This window comes from Balaenoptera musculus, chromosome 5 (genome assembly GCF_009873245.2).
Source record: "Balaenoptera musculus isolate JJ_BM4_2016_0621 chromosome 5, mBalMus1.pri.v3, whole genome shotgun sequence".
Lineage (NCBI taxonomy): Eukaryota > Metazoa > Chordata > Mammalia > Artiodactyla > Balaenopteridae > Balaenoptera > Balaenoptera musculus.
In genome coordinates, this window is record NC_045789.1 from 53,378,119 (window position 1) to 53,394,300 (window position 16,182).

At 34.3% G+C, this 16,182-nt stretch overlaps 1 protein-coding gene across 5 annotated transcripts in view; it reads left to right on the forward strand.

The window, feature by feature from the left end:
• Positions 1-16,182, forward strand: part of LOC118896066 (UDP-glucuronosyltransferase 2C1-like) — a 62,158-nt gene that overhangs the window by 12,785 nt on the left and 33,191 nt on the right. For all 5 annotated transcript variants that reach the window (XM_036853795.1, XM_036853799.1, XM_036853796.1 and 2 more), the window contains exons 3-5: positions 1,134-1,265; positions 9,147-9,234; positions 10,586-10,805. In XM_036853795.1, the coding sequence (XP_036709690.1) occupies positions 1,134-1,265; positions 9,147-9,234; positions 10,586-10,805 (440 nt within the window). The remainder of the gene's footprint in view (positions 1-1,133; positions 1,266-9,146; positions 9,235-10,585; positions 10,806-16,182) is intronic.

Here is a 16,182-nt window from a genome sequence, read left to right on the forward strand (position 1 = left end):
CTGTGAGGGTATTTTTGGATGACATTAACATTTAAATATGTGGACCTTGAGTAAACAAATTGCTCTCCATTATGTGGCTGAGGCTCATCCAATTAGTTGAAGACCTGAATAGAACAAAAGACTGAACTCTCCCAAGGAAAAAAAGAATTCTGCCAGTAGACAGCCGTCAGACTTGAACTAGGGCTATGGCTCTTCTCTGAGTCTCCAGCATGATGACCTATTCTTCAGATTAAACTTTCCAAACTCCATAATCATGTGAGTTAATTCCTTAATATAAATTTCTTCCTTGTCTTTCCACTTTAAGTCTTACACATTTTTATCTTCTCTTATTTGGTTGAATTAGTTTTGTTACTAGTTCAACTTAGGATGAAAAGATTTCTTTTTACTTCATCATAATTAGATATGATATTTTTATTTTTAATGGAAAGCCATATATTTCTATTATATTACTGTTAACCTCAGAGTATTCATTATAGTTCTTTCTGCATGTCTTATCTGGTCAGGAATTTATATGGCTACCTCATTTCTAAATGTGTTTGTGGAAGCTTATACGAAGAGAAAATATAACCAAAATAAAAGAAAATTGAAATTTAGAAAACAGAAAAAAGTAAATATACCAAAAGTATGTCATTATACTGACTGTGATTCAGCAGCAAAATGAATGATAATCTTATTAGCATCCAAGGCTAAATATAAAGTGAAACACCAGAACTATTTAACTTAAACTAGAAATTTGGCTCTGCCAGCTACTGCTGCGTAGACTTGGACAAATTACTTAACCTTACTGAGATAGCTTTCTCATCTGTAAATGTGTACATATCTCTTAAGATTCCCATATATCTAAGTTAAATCATACATGTAAAGAGCTCTGTAATTGGGAGAAGATAACATGTAGTCAATAATTTGTAAACACACACACACACACTCCCCTCTATCATGCTGAAGGGAACCTCCAATTTAAATCATTTTTAATTTGCTTAATAACCAGTGATTTCAGGCCATATTTTGTACACTGAAATGGTTAACATATGAAAAAACAGAAGTGTTACAAGAATTCAGACATGTTGAGAAAAGTGTGTGACTTATTCTTGTAACTATCAACTTTCATATAACAAAGACTATTTCCCTCACAGGAGTTAGAAGAGTTTGTTCAAAGCTCTGGAAAAGATGGAGTTGTGGTGTTTACTCTGGGGTCAATGATCAAAAACCTCACAGAAGAAAAGTCTAATGTGATTGCATCAGCCCTTGCACAGATTCCACAGAAGGTCAGATAATCTTATTTTTTCAGGGAGGGACAGCTACTTTAAATTCCATGAAGATATCCTTAAAAGTGTGCTTAAAAAAGTAGGAAAAGTTATTGGTATTGTTAGTGTCAGTTTAACTGAAGTGTAAAGAAAAAATATTAAATGGTAAAACAGGATACTTGATTCTTATCTTGCTTTAAACCTGGCATTACTAACAGGAAAACATATTGCAGAATTTTCTTTAAATAATTACCTAAAACTTAATCATTCACTACTGTCAAACAATCAGTCAAATTTGTGTCTAGGTTTTAAGGCTTCCATGTAATCTAACATTGTTTTTTGGTGTTTATTGGTGTTTTTTGGTTTGTTTGTTCGTTTTTTAATCTGAGGCATATACACAAGTTACAACTACCTTGATGGAGAATAAAGGATTAGATATTCAAAAATACAGCCTTAATTCACTGGATGCCTTGGGACTATATTTCCTTATAATTAATGGATTTGTACCAGGCCATGGTTGAGCCTGGAACTGACAACTTACATTCCTGGAATACTCCTTAATAGATACTCTTCATTTTAAACAGTTAAAATCTTTAATAATACAGTACAAGATGTATGCAGTTCACTCCTTGAAGTTCCCCCAAATTATAATTTTTTATTTATACCATTCTAGGTTATAACTGAGTGGCATTGTTTTTAAACTACCATGAGCACTTTTTTCCCCTACATTTAGTTAAAATAGAAAATTGCATGTAACTTTAAGTTACAAATGCTCACAATAATTATTGTATTCATAACCAAATTACTTTCAATAATTGTTTTGTGGAAGCAGCACCCATTTAAATATTTAATCTAAATTCCAACTTCATAAAAATATTAAACTTTCAATTGCATTAAAATACAATGTTTAGGGGTGAAACCAGGGTAGACTAGGAAGCACCAAACCTGTCTCTCTACCTAAACAAAATTGTACTAGCAAAAACTGTCTGAAGTAACTATATTGGAACTCTGGACTCTAACTGAGCACTTGCAACTCACAGTGGAAAAACTGAGTGGGAACTGTGGTTAATTTTAGTCAATGTCATCCCTTTAGAATAGCAGCAGCTTCAAAATCTTCATCACTCTGTCCCATGGCAGCCAACATGCCTGCATTCCTGGTGTAATTTGGTGGAACCGGTAGACAATAAAGACCTTATCCTCCAAATACTGTGGTTCTGCATTCTAATTGCTGATTACTGCCCATGATCATTGAGGTATATGCACAGAAACTGGGCACAGTTGTTTCAACATTCATTAGAAGAAGCAACTTCCAGGGGTTTTAAAGGATAAGCTTTTTTTTTTTTTTCTTTTTCCTTTTTTCTCCATTTGGGAGCCAGGCATTAAAGAATTAGACCATTAAAAAACAACCTCACAAACAGTGGAATTTAGAAAACTATGTGCATGTCCAGGGAAAAACACTGGCTCATAAAATACCTGAGAAGACCTAAAGCTTTAGCCTCAGCCTGATTTCTAGCAAAGAGAAACACTTCAACAATAGCAACAACAAAATCAAACTCTAACAAAGGGGCAAATCTGATTTCTGAAGATAGAACATTATAAAAAGCAAATGTACAATACTCGAAAAATATCACAAGGCATACAAAGATAGATGAAAGTATGGCCCAATCAAAGGAACAAAATAAACTGAGAGAAACCATTCCTGAGGGAGCCTGGATTTTGGAATTACTAGAAAAGGCCTTTAAAACCACATTTTTAAAGATGTACAAAGAACTAAAGGAAGACAATGACAAAGAGAAGAAAATGATGGAGGAACAAAAGGAAATATTGATAATGAGAAAGAAATAATTTTTAAAAGAACCAAAAAGAAATTCCAGAGGTAAAAATTACAATAACTGTAATGAAAAGTTCACCTCGGGTTCAAAATCAGACATGAGCAGGCAAAAGCATCAGCAAACTTGAAGAAAGAATATTTGAAATTATCGAGTTCGAGGAAGAAAAATGAATGAAGAAAAATGACCAAAGCCTAAGGGACTTGTGGGACACCATCGTGTGACTGAGCATACACATTGTGGGAGTCTCAGAAAGAGAGAAATGGGCAGACTGGGCAGAAAGAATATTTAAAGAAATAATGGCTTAACATAGTCCCAATTTAATAAAATACATAAATTTACAAATCCAAGAAGCTTAGTGAACTTCAAGTTGGATAAACTCAAAGACATCTACACCAAGACACATTATATTCAAGTTGTTGAAAACCAAAGATAATGAGTGACTATTGAAAGAAACAAGAGAAAGAATTCATCACCTAAAAGATATCTTCAATATAGTGATTAGCCAGTTTCTCATCAGAAACACTGGAGGCCAAAAGGCAGTGGATTGGTAAATTCAAAGTGCTGAAAGACAAAATTGAAATTGAGTTATTTGTAGTGAGTTGGATGGACCTAGAGTCTGTCATCTAGAGTGAAGTAAGACAGAAAGAGAAAAACAAATACCATATGCTAACATATATATGGAATCTAAAAAAAAAAAAAATGGTTTTGAAGAACCTAAGGGCAGGACAGGAATAAAGATGCAGACGTAGAGAATGGACTTGAGGACATGGGGAGGAGGAAGGGTAAGCTGGGACGAAGTGAGAGAGTGGCATGGACATATATACACTACCAAATGTAAAATAGATAGCTAGTGGGAAGCAGCCACATAGCACAGGGAGATCAGCTCGTGCCTTGTGACCACCTAGGGGGGTGGGATAGGGAGGATGGGAGGGAGACACAAGAGGGAGGAGATATGGGGACATATGTATTTGTATAGCTAATTCACTTTGTTATAAAGCAGGAACTAACACACCATTGTAAAGCAATTATACTCCAATAAAGATTAAAAAAAAAAAAAGAAATCTTTAACATTACTGTGAACTGGAAAATCAGACACCCACAACTTGTAGACCCCTAGTTGAAATTTTGATACAAAGAGAATTGGTGAGGGAGTTATATTAAAACATTAAACCTGTGAATATGTGAACTCTTAAAAAAAAAAGTAATGAGTACAGTTTAAGAGACCTCTGTGACAACATCAAACATACTAACACTAACATTATAGGGGTTCCAGAAGGAGAAGAGAGAGAGAAAAGGGCAGAGAACATATTTGAAGTCATAATAGCTGAAAACTTCCCTAATTTGGGAAAGGAAATGGTCTTCCAATTGTAGGAAGCAGAGACAGTCCCAAATAGAATGAACCCAAAGAAGACCACACCAAGACACCTTGTAATGAAATAGCAAAAATAAAACATAAAGAGAGAATTTTAAAGGCCCAAGAAAAAAGGAACAAGTTAAGTACAAGGAAACTCCCATAAGGCTAAAAGCTGACTAGTCAGCAGAAACACTGCAGGCCCGAAGGGAGTGGCAGGATATATTTAAAATAATGAAAAGGGAAAACTTACAACCAAGAATACTCTACCCAGTAAGGCTCTCATTCAGATTTGATGGAGAGATCAAAAGTTTTACAAGCAGCCAAAAGCTAAGAGAGGTCAGCACCACCAAACTAGGTTTACAAGAAATGTTAATGGGACTTCTCTAAGTGAGAAAGAAAAGCCCACAACTAGAAACATAAAAATTACAAAGGAAAAATCTCATTGGTAAAGGCAAATATGCTGTAAAGTCAGTAAATCAGCCATGTATTAAGCTAGAAGGAAGGCTAAAAGACAAAATTATACAATCATGTATACTCACAATAACTAGTTAAGGGATACACAAAACAAAAAGATTTAAAATATGATGTCAAAAACAGTAAATGTGGTGAGGGAAGTAAAAAGGCAAGGTTATTTAAAATTCATTTGATCTTCAAAGATCAGCAACTTAATCATGTACTTTACATATATATGTATGTATTTTGCTAAGTACAGTGTGAGGAATATGGACAATAGCTATGTAATATCTTCACATGTTGTAACTAGACTTATCGTGATAATCATTTTGAAACATATAGAAATACCAAATCACTATGTTGTGTAACAGATACTATCACAGTGTTGTAGGTCAGTTTTACTTCAAAAACAAAAAAGAAACAAACAAACTCACAGAAAAACAGATCAAATTTGTGGTTACCAGAGTCAGGGGATTGGGGAAGGGACAATTGGAAGAAGGTGGTTAAAAGGTTCAAACTTCCAGTTATAAGACAAATAAGTACTAGGGATGCAATATACATCATAAATTTAGGTAACACTGCTGTCCTTTATATGTGAAAATTGTTAAGAGAGAAAATCCTAAGAGTTTTCATGTCAAGAAAAAATTTTTTAAATTTCTTTAATGTTGTACCTACTGTGAGAATCATTTCATAATGTATGTGAGTAGAATCATAATTCTGTACACATTAAACTTACACAGTGCTGTATGTCAATTATATCTCATACAACTGGAAGATAAAAGAGGATATTATGAAAAGTTGCACAACAAAAATTAGACAATCTAGAAGAAGTGGATAAATGCCTTGAAAAACTCTATTTACTTACACTGACTAAAAAAGAAAGAGATTACTTCAACAGACCTATATCAAATTAAGAGACTGAATTAGTAATCAAAGACCTGCCAAAAAGGAAAAATCAGGGTCAGATAACATCAATGGTAAATTCTACCAAATGTTTAAGGAATTGAATAATTAAGGTAATCCTTTTCAAATATTCCAAAAATGTGGAAAGAAGGAAACAATAAATTATTCTATGAGGCCAGATGTTCCCTGATACAAAAGCCAGATAAAGACATCACACAAGAATAAAATTACGGACCATGATCATTTCTAAATATAGATATTAAAATACTCAAGAAAATATTTGCAGATCAGATCCACTAGAATGTTGAAAAGAGTATTCACCATAGTAAAATAGTATTTATGCTATTTATGCAAAGTAAAAAATATTACATTGATTGATTTACCGAAAGTAAATCAATCAATGTAATACATGATTATAATGAAGGGGAAAAAAAAAACCACTATCAAATGATCATTTCAACTTACAGAGAAAAAGAAGTTGAGAAAATCCAACATTCTCTCCTGATAAAAACTCTCAAGAAACTAGGAACAGAGGGAAAAGCCCTCAATATGATACAGGGTATTTCTGAAAAACCCACAGGTAATATCATACTCAATGGTGGAAACTAAGATCAGGAACAATACAAGGATGTATCATTTCACTGCTGTTAAATAACCTTATACTAGAAGTTTTAACATGGGGATTATACGGGAAAAAGAAATGAAAGGCATCCAAATTGGAGAGAGGTAAAACAATGTGTATTTGCAAATGACATGATCTTATGCATAGAAAATCTCAAGAATTCACAAAAAGCTACTAGAACTAATTGCCAAACTTAACAAAAGTGCAGAATACAAGATTAACACACAAAAATCAGTTTTGTTTATCTAAATGTCAATGAACACTCTGAACATGAAAGTTTTTAAATTCCATTTACAAGAACAACAAAACAAATACTTAAGAATGAATCTAATCAAGGAAGTAAAATATTTGCTGCTGAAAACCACAAAACATTATTGCTGCAAGAAATTAAAGAATACCTAAATACTTGGAAAGTCATCTCATGTTCATAGATAGGAACGTTTAACACGGTTAAGAAGTCAACACTATCCAAAGCAATCTACAGATTACTGCAATGCCTATCAAAACTCTAACAGCCTTTTTTATAGAAATGAGTAATCCAATCCTCAACCTCATATGGAACTATAAGAACTACAATCAGACAAAAAAATCTTGAAAAACAACAAAGTTAAAGGAGTCACATTTTCAAACATTGAAATTAGAAATATGCTATAACACCTACAGTAAATTAACACTGTCGTACTGGAAGAAGGACAGGCATATAACCCAATGGAACAGAAGAAAATGCAGAAATTAATCCTCACATATATGGTCAACTGATTTTCAACAAGAGTGCAAGACCGTTCAATAGGGGAAAGGACAGTCTCTTCTCAACAAATAATGCTGATAAAATCTTGATATCCACATGCAAAAGATTGAAGTTGGAGCCTTACCCTACACCATATGCAAAAATTAACTGAAAATGGATCAGAGACAAACTTTAGAAGTAAAACTGTAACACTTTCCCAAGAAAATTCTCAGGGAAAACTATCACATTGGATTATGTCAGGATTTCATAGATATAACACCAAAGCACAAGCAAAAAAATTTAAAAATAAATAAATAAATTGGACTACATCAAATTGGACTACATCAAATGCAGAACTTTTGTGCATCAAAACATACTATCAAGAAAGTGAAATACAATGTACAGATTGGGAGAAAATCTTTGCAAATCATATCGCTGACAAGGAATTAACATGCACCATACGTAAAGAACTCCTGCAACTCAACAACAGCAACAAAAACCCAATTGAAAAAGGGGAAAGTACTTGAATAGACATTTCTCCAAAGAAGATATGCAAGTGGTCAAAAAGTATATGAAAAGATGCTCAACATCGTTAATCATTAGGGAAATGCAAATCAAAGAACAAAGAGATACCACTTCACATAGGACAGCTATTATTTAAAAAGAAAAATACAAGTGTTAATGGAGAAATGAGACCTCCTGCATTGCTAGTAGGAGAGCAAAATCATGCATCTTCTCTGGAAAACATTTTTGTGGTTCCTCAGAAAATTAAACACAGAGCTATCATATAACCCAATAATTCTAATCCTGGCTATATAGCCAAAAGAATTGAAATCAGGGGCTCAAACAAATACTTGCACACCAATGTTCACAGCAACATTATTCACAATAGTAAATGAGTGAATAAAGTAAATGAGTGAATAGTAAATGAGTGAATAAAGTGAATAGTAAATGAGTGAAATAGTAAATGAGTGAATAGTAAATGAGTGAATAGTAAATGAGTGAATAAAGTGAATAGTAAATGAGTGAAATAGTAAATGAGTGAATAGTAAATGAGTGAATAAATGAGTGCACACCAATGTTCACAGCAACATTATTCACAATAGTAAATGAGTGAATAAAGAAAATGTGATATACACACAAAACAGAATATTATTCAGCCTTAAAAAGAAAGGAAATTCTGGCATGGTACAACATGCATGAACCTTGAAGACAATGCTAAGTGAAATAATGCTAAGTGGGAAAAGGGCAAATACTGTATGATTCCACTTATATCAGATGTCTAGAGCAGTCAAGTTCAAAGAGAAGGAAGTAGAATGTACTTTACCAGGGGCTAGAGAGTGGAGGAAATAGGGAGTTATTGCTTAATGGTACAGAGTCTATGTTAGGGAAGATGAAAATATCTGGGGTATAGATAGTGCTTATGGTTACAAACATTATAGATGTATTTAATGCCACCAAATTCTATACTTACAATACTTTAAAATGATAGATATCATTATGTATATTTTACTATAATTAAAAAAGGCAATGCTTGATTCTATATTACTGTGTCTGTGTATATATATATATGTATATATATATATACATATATATATATACACACACATACATATATATATAAAACAAAGTTCAAAGCATTAACAGTTTCTTAGTGAGGTAAATAACATCTCTCCCCTTTGCCTCTGAAAACTGTTTCAAAAATCCCCTTTACCAGAATGGCTTAGTAACACCACTATGTAATTGTTTCAGGTACAGGTTATCTTTTTTCTTCATCTCCTAAGTGAGAATTAACCTGATGATAGCCTATCGATTAGAATTATTGCAAGCATTTGTAAACATGGTTATAGCGTCAATGGTTTAAAAACATTCATTACTTAATCACTTCAGGCCTCAGTTTGCTTGTGTATTACCTGGAGGCACCAAACCAGGTTAATTCTAAGTCAGTTGCTTCCTTCTGATAGGATGTGATTCTAAAAATTTTCTAGAGTAAAGGCATTTATCTTAACAGGTCCTATGGAGATACACAGGAAAGAAACCAGAAACTTTAGGAGCCAATACCCGACTATATGAGTGGATTCCACAGAATGATCTTCTTGGTAAGACCAAAGAGAAGCAAAATTAAATGGAAGTGAATGAGGGATAATCTGAATGATTACTCAATAACAAATATATCCAACAAATTTCTATTCAAAATAAGGAATAAACAACAACAACAAAAAACCCTTGATGTCTTCACATTTCTTGTGGAGCTTGTTAAAGAAAAAATTATAAATGGCACTTGTTAAAGACTGTAAAGCACACATTATTCAAAACCATCATGATAAGTATAGTTACTACTGCAATGGACTTCTACAGTAAGTCAGAGAGATTGGGCTCAACTCTGAGTGCAAAAAGGAAAAGTGGGAAATTTGTAGGCAAAGTTCAGAGTGGGGGGTGTCACTGGATGGAAGATTACTAAGGAAACCTCAGGGGCAAGGGGGGACCCTGGCAAAACTGACTTAATCAGATTCTTGCTGAAGGCAGACATCACTTGGGGGATGGTGAAGTATGAGGCAACAGTTACATAGGGTGATCAGATATCAGGCTGGAAGAGTCTAGCTAAACTGACTTAGCAGGGTGCTTGCTAAAATTGGGCCATGCATAGATAAACAAATAAACCCCCAAATCAGGGCCTAGTTGAGAAGAGAGTTCAGAAGAGTTTGACTAGACTTTGGTCAAGGATAGAATCTTTGTTAAGTTCTAACATAAATATGGAATTTATAATTCTCCCATTTATGATACAATCTCTCCCTCCTCAGAATCAGAGTCAAGGAAAGTACCTTTAGATCAGGCTCTCATTAACTTTTGTATACAATATTGCAGCATCCTCCTGACTTTCTGTATCCAGTTTCTCCCACCCACCTCTCTTCTCTTTTACTCACTATAACTATTTGAAAACAATCTGATAAACCATTTCACCAAATATAATGTTATAAATGGTTCCACATTACTCAAAATAAAGGGCAAATTCCCATTTTCCTAAACAGAAACCTCATGACCTTGCCCTCATCTATCTTTCTAGCCATTCTCACATTGAAACCCTGCGCATATTACCCCCCTTCCCCATCCACAGAAGCATTTTTTTTCTTAAATCCCTCAGTCCTGTTTACTAAAGTATTCTCACCCCAAAAACTTGTCCAAAGGCAAGTATTCTTCATCATTTAACTCTGTGCAAACCTTTCAGAGGCTTATGGGATCACTTAATTGCTGGAATCACTAGTTGCTGCTTAGCATGGAATAATCAATTGCTGCTTTCTTTCGAGTTTATAGGAATTTACATATGGCCTCATGGCACAGAATTATATGAAGATGCTCCATAATTGAATTAATTATTTATACAGGTGTCATGATTTTCTGTTTCTGAAGCTCTTACAACATGGAATAATGATACATATTTTTTCTTTTTAGGTCATCCCAAAACCAGAGCTTTTATTACTCACTGTGGAACCAATGGGATCTATGAAGCTATTTACCATGGGGTCCCTATGGTGGGAATTCCCCTGTTTGGTGATCAGCATGATAATATTGCTCGTATAAAAGCCAAAGGGGCAGCTGTTGAAGTAGACTTGCAAAGAATGACAAGTTCCGATCTGCTTAACACTTTGAAAGCAGTTATTAACAACCCTTCGTGAGTACAGAATATATTCTTTTCTGAGAATCATCAGTATTTTAAAAGGAGTAAATTGTTTTATTCTACTAAATTGATTACTTTTACATAATCACCAGGGCCTGGCTAACACTAAATATGATTGTCTTATACCTTTCAAATTTTATGAAAGCATTTAGATTCACCTGGGCAATAGATTACTGGGCAACAATTTACAATATCAAAGAAATACTAAATTTATTTAAATAAACTAAGCTATTACTAAATATTATTATTTTTATTAATAGTATTTATTGTATATTTCTTAAAAATCACAGATATTACCATTATAAAGAATTTAGGCAATATGACAAAAACATAAGGAAATAAAAATGAAAACCCACTTAACTCTCTTCATGTAGCTATAACCAATTACCAGTAGAAATATTACCTCAGCTATTTCCTTGTACTAATTTATAAATAGAAAAGAAAAATAATCTTATAAAAATGGGATCATGCTACTTTTTCATTAAAAATATTTCAAGAGAAAGTCAATGAAGTAAAATTGAGAGCTCCAAATGGAGACATAGAAGACCCCAGCCTCCCTGTCCCCTGACAAAGATCAACAATTAGACACTATCCATGAACAAAAACATCTCTGGGAGAGCTCTAAAGTTCACTTAAGAAATTTTAACAACAATGTGGAACAAAAAAACTCTGAGAATAATCACACAAGAACAGTGGAGACAGCTTATTTATGCCTGCATCATCCCATTCCCAGGCCAGCATTGTTCAGCACCAACAGAGATCTTCCCAGCTAGAAAGAGTTCCTCACCAGGAAAGGAAGAGTGAACTGAGTGACCAGCTTCTAAAGCCTTTTGGGGCACAGAAATAGAAAAAACAATCCTAAATTTGTATGAAGCCACAAAATATCTCAAATAGCCAAAGAGACTTTTCTCAGACTTTTCAAGTCCTGAGAAAGAAGAATGAAGCTGAAGGCATCCCACTTCCTACTTCAAACTATACTGCAAAGCCATAGTAAATTTAAAAGTATGGTATTGGCATAAAAATAGACACATAGACCAATGGACAGGATTGAGAGCACTGAAACAAACCTTCATATACAAAGTTGAATAATATTTGAAAAAAGAGCCAAGAATAATCAATAGGAAAATGGTTGTCTCTTCATTAAGTGGTACTGGGGTAAATTGATAATCATATGCAGGAGAATGAAATTTGGACCCCTATGTTCCATCACTTAGAATCATTGACTAGAAATGGATTAAATACTAAAACATAACCTGAAACCATGAAACTCCCAGAAGAAAACAAAGGGGAAAAGTTCCTTGGCAAAGCTTTTGCCAACAATATTTTAGGTATGACACCAACAACACAAGGAACAAATGCAAAAATCAACAAGTGGGACTACATCAAACTTAAAAGCTTGTGCACAGCAAAATAAACGATCCACAAAATGAAAGGCAACCTACAAAATGGAAGAAAATATTTGCAAAGTACATATCTGTTAAGAGGTTAATATACAAAACATATAAAGAACTCTTATAAAGCAGAGTTACTGAATAGATATTTGTCCAAAGAAGACACGAAATGGCTAACACGTACATGAAAAGGGGTTTGATGTCACTAAGCATCAGGAAATGCAAATCCAAACCTTAATAATGTATCACCTCACACCTGTTAGAATGGCCACCATCAAAAGACAAGATATACTGTCTTTTCATCTTGTTTATTGTTTCCTTTGCTGTACAAAATCTTTTAAGTTTAATTAGGTCCCATTTGTTTATTTTTGTTTTTATTTTCATTACTCTAGGAGGTGGGTCAAAAAAGATCTTGCTGTGGTTTATGTCAAAGAGTTCCTACGTTTTCCTCTAAGAGTTTTATAGTGTCTGGTCTTACATTTAGGTCTTTAATCCATTTGAAGTTTATTTTTGTGTATGGTGTTAGGTAGTGTTCTAATTTCATTCTTTTACATGTAGCTGTCCAGTTTTCCCAGCACCACTTATTGAAGAGACTGTCTTTTCTCTGTTGTATTTTCTTGCCTCCTTTGTCGTAAATTAGGTGACCATATGTGCGTGGGTCTATCTCTGGGCTTCCTATCCTGTACCATTGATCTATATTTCTGTTTTTGTGCCAGTACCATACTGTCTTGATTACTGTAGCTTTGTAGTATAGTTTGAAGTCTGGGAGCCTGATTCCTCCAGCTCCGTTTTTCTTTCTGAAAATTGCTTTGGCTATTCGGGGTCTTTTGTGTTTCCATACAAATTGTAAAAATTTTTGTTCTAATTCTGTGAGGAATGCCATTAGTTTGATAAGGATTGCATTGAATCTGTAGATTGCTTTGGGTAGTATAGTCATTTTCACAATATTGATTCTTCCCATCAAAGAACATGGTATATTTCTCCATCTGTTTATGTCATCTTTGATTTCTTTCATCAGAGTTTTATAGTTTTCTGAGTACAAGTCTTTCAACTCCTTAGGTAGGTTTATTCCTAGGTATTTTATCCTTTTTGTTGCAATGGTAAATGGGATTGTTTCCTTAATTTCTCTTTCTGATTTTTTGTTGTTAGAGTATAGGAATGCCAGAGGTTTCTGTGCATTTATTTTGTATCCTGCAACCTTACCAAATTCATTGATTAGTTCTAGTAGTTTTCTGGTAGCATCTATAGGATTTTCTATATATAGTATCATGTCATCTGCAAACAGTGACAGTTTTACTTCTTCTTTTCCAATTTGTATTCCTCTTATGTCTTTTTCTTCTCTGATTTCTGTGGCTAGGACCTCCAAAACTATGCTGAATAAGAGTGGCAAGAGTGGACATCCTTGTCTTGTTCCTGATCTTAGAGGAAATGCTTTCAGTTTTTCACCATTGAGTGTGATGTTTGCTGTGGGTTTGTCATATATGGCCTTTATTATGTTGAGTAGGTTCCCTCTATGCCCATTTTCTGGAGAGTTTTTATCATAAATGGGTATTGAACAAAGGCTTTTTCTGCAGCTATGGAGATGATCATATGGTTTTTATTCCTTAATTTGTTAATATGGTGTATCACATTGATTGATTTGCATATATTGAAGAATCCTTGCATCCCTGGGATAAATCCCACTTGATCATTGTGTATGATCGTAAAGACAACCCTCAGAATGGGAGAAAATGTTTGCAAACGAAGCAATGGACAAAGGATTAATCTCCAAAATATACAAACAGCTCATGGAGCTCAATATCAAAAAAAAAAAAAAAAAAATCTAATTAAAAAATGGGCAGGAGGGGCTTCCCTGGTGGCATAGTGGTTGAGAATCTGCCTGCCAATGCAGGGGACACGGGTTCGAGCCCTGGTCTGGGAAGATCCCACATGCCGCGGAGCAACTGGGCCCGTGAGCCACAACTACTGAGCCTGAGCGTCTGGAGCCTCTGCTCCGCAACAAGAGAGGCCGCGATAGTGAGAGGCCCGCGCACCGCGATGAAGAGTGGCCCCCACTCGCCGCAACTGGAGAAAGCCCTCACACAGAAACGAAGACCCAACACAGCCAAAAATAAAAATAATAAATAAATAATAAATTAAAAAAATTAAAAAAAAAAAAAAAGGGCAGAAGACCTAAATAGATATTTCACCAAAGAAGACATACAGATGGCCAAGAGGCACATGAAAAGATGCTCAACATCACTAATTATTAGAGAAATCAAAACTACAATGAGGTATCACCTCACACTGGTCAGAATGGCCATTATCAAAAAATCTAGAAACAATAAATGCTGGAAAGGGTGTGGTGAAAAGGGAACCCTCTTGCACTGTTGGTGGGAATGTAAATTGATACAACCACTATGGAGAACATTAAGGAGGTGCCTTAAAAAACTAAAAATAGAACTACTATATGAGCCAGCAATCCCACTCCTGGGCATATACCCTGAGAAAACCATAATTCAAAAAGAGACATGTACCACAATGTTCATTGCAGCACTATTTACAATAGCCAGGACATGGAAGCAACCTAAATGCCCATTGACAGATGAATGGATAAAGAAGATGTGGCAAATATATACAATGGAATATTACTCAGCCATAAAAAGAAACAAAATTGAGTTATTTGTAGTGAGATGGATGGACCTAGAGTCTGTCATACAGAGTGAAGTAAGTCAGAAAGAGAAAAACAAATACCGTATGCTAACGCATATATATGGAATTTTAAAAAAAAAAGGTACTGATGAACCTAGTGACAGGGCAGGAATAAAGATGTAGACATAGAGAATGAACTTGAGGACACGGCGGGGGAGGGGGAAGCTGGGGTGAAGTTAGAGTAGCAGCGACATATATACACTACGAAATGTAAAATAATTAGCTAGTAGGAAGCAGCAGCATAGCACAGGGAGATCAGCTTGGTGCTTTGCGATGACCTAGAGGGGTGGGATAGGGAGGGTGGGAGGGATGCTCAAGAGGGAGGGGATATGGGGATATATGTATGCATATGGCTGATTCACTTTGTTGTACAACAGAAACTAACACAGTATTGTGAAGCAATTATACTCCAATAAAGATCTGTTAAAAAAAAAAAAAAGACAAGTTATAACAAGTGTTGGTGAGGATATGAAGAAAGGGGAACTCTAGTGCACTCTTGGTGGGAATTCAAATGGTGCAGTGACTATAAAAAAGAAGTATGGAGGCTCCTCAAAAGATTAAAAATAGAACTACTACACTATCCAGTAATCCTACTTCTGGGTATGTATTTAAAGGGAATAAACACAGAATATGGAAGAGATATCTTCACTCCCATGTTCATTGCAGCATTCTTCACAATAGCCAAGATATGAAAACAACCTAAGTTTCCGTCAGTGGATGAAAGGATAAAGAATATGTGGTATATGTATGTAAAGGAATATTATTCAGCAAAGAGAAAATAGGAAATCTTTCCATTTGTGATAATATGGCATTATGCTAAATGAAATAAGTCAGAGAAGGAAAAATACTATATGATAGCACTTATATTTGTATATAAAAAGTGAAATGCACAGAAACAGATACTAGAGTGGTGGTTACCAGGAGCTAGGAGTTGGAGGAATGAAGAGATATTATACAAAATTACAAACTTTCAGTAAATTGAAACTTACTTCAGTGAATAAATTGTGGGGAACTTTGTACAACATGAAGATTAGCTGTGATCATAAATAAATAAATAAATTCCTAATGATGAATGGTTATACTTATTTTGTTATTCTTTCTCATAAAAATCAAATAAATATATTCTGTGAGGAAAAAACATTAAAATTAGAAGTATTGCCAGGCTTTGGATAAATATTTCTTTAATATCAGATAAATTCTTACTAAAAATTTCATATAAATCTATGAACAAATTTTGACATTAGAGATGAGAATAATTATTTTGTAAATGTTTCCAATTTTGGTCAGTA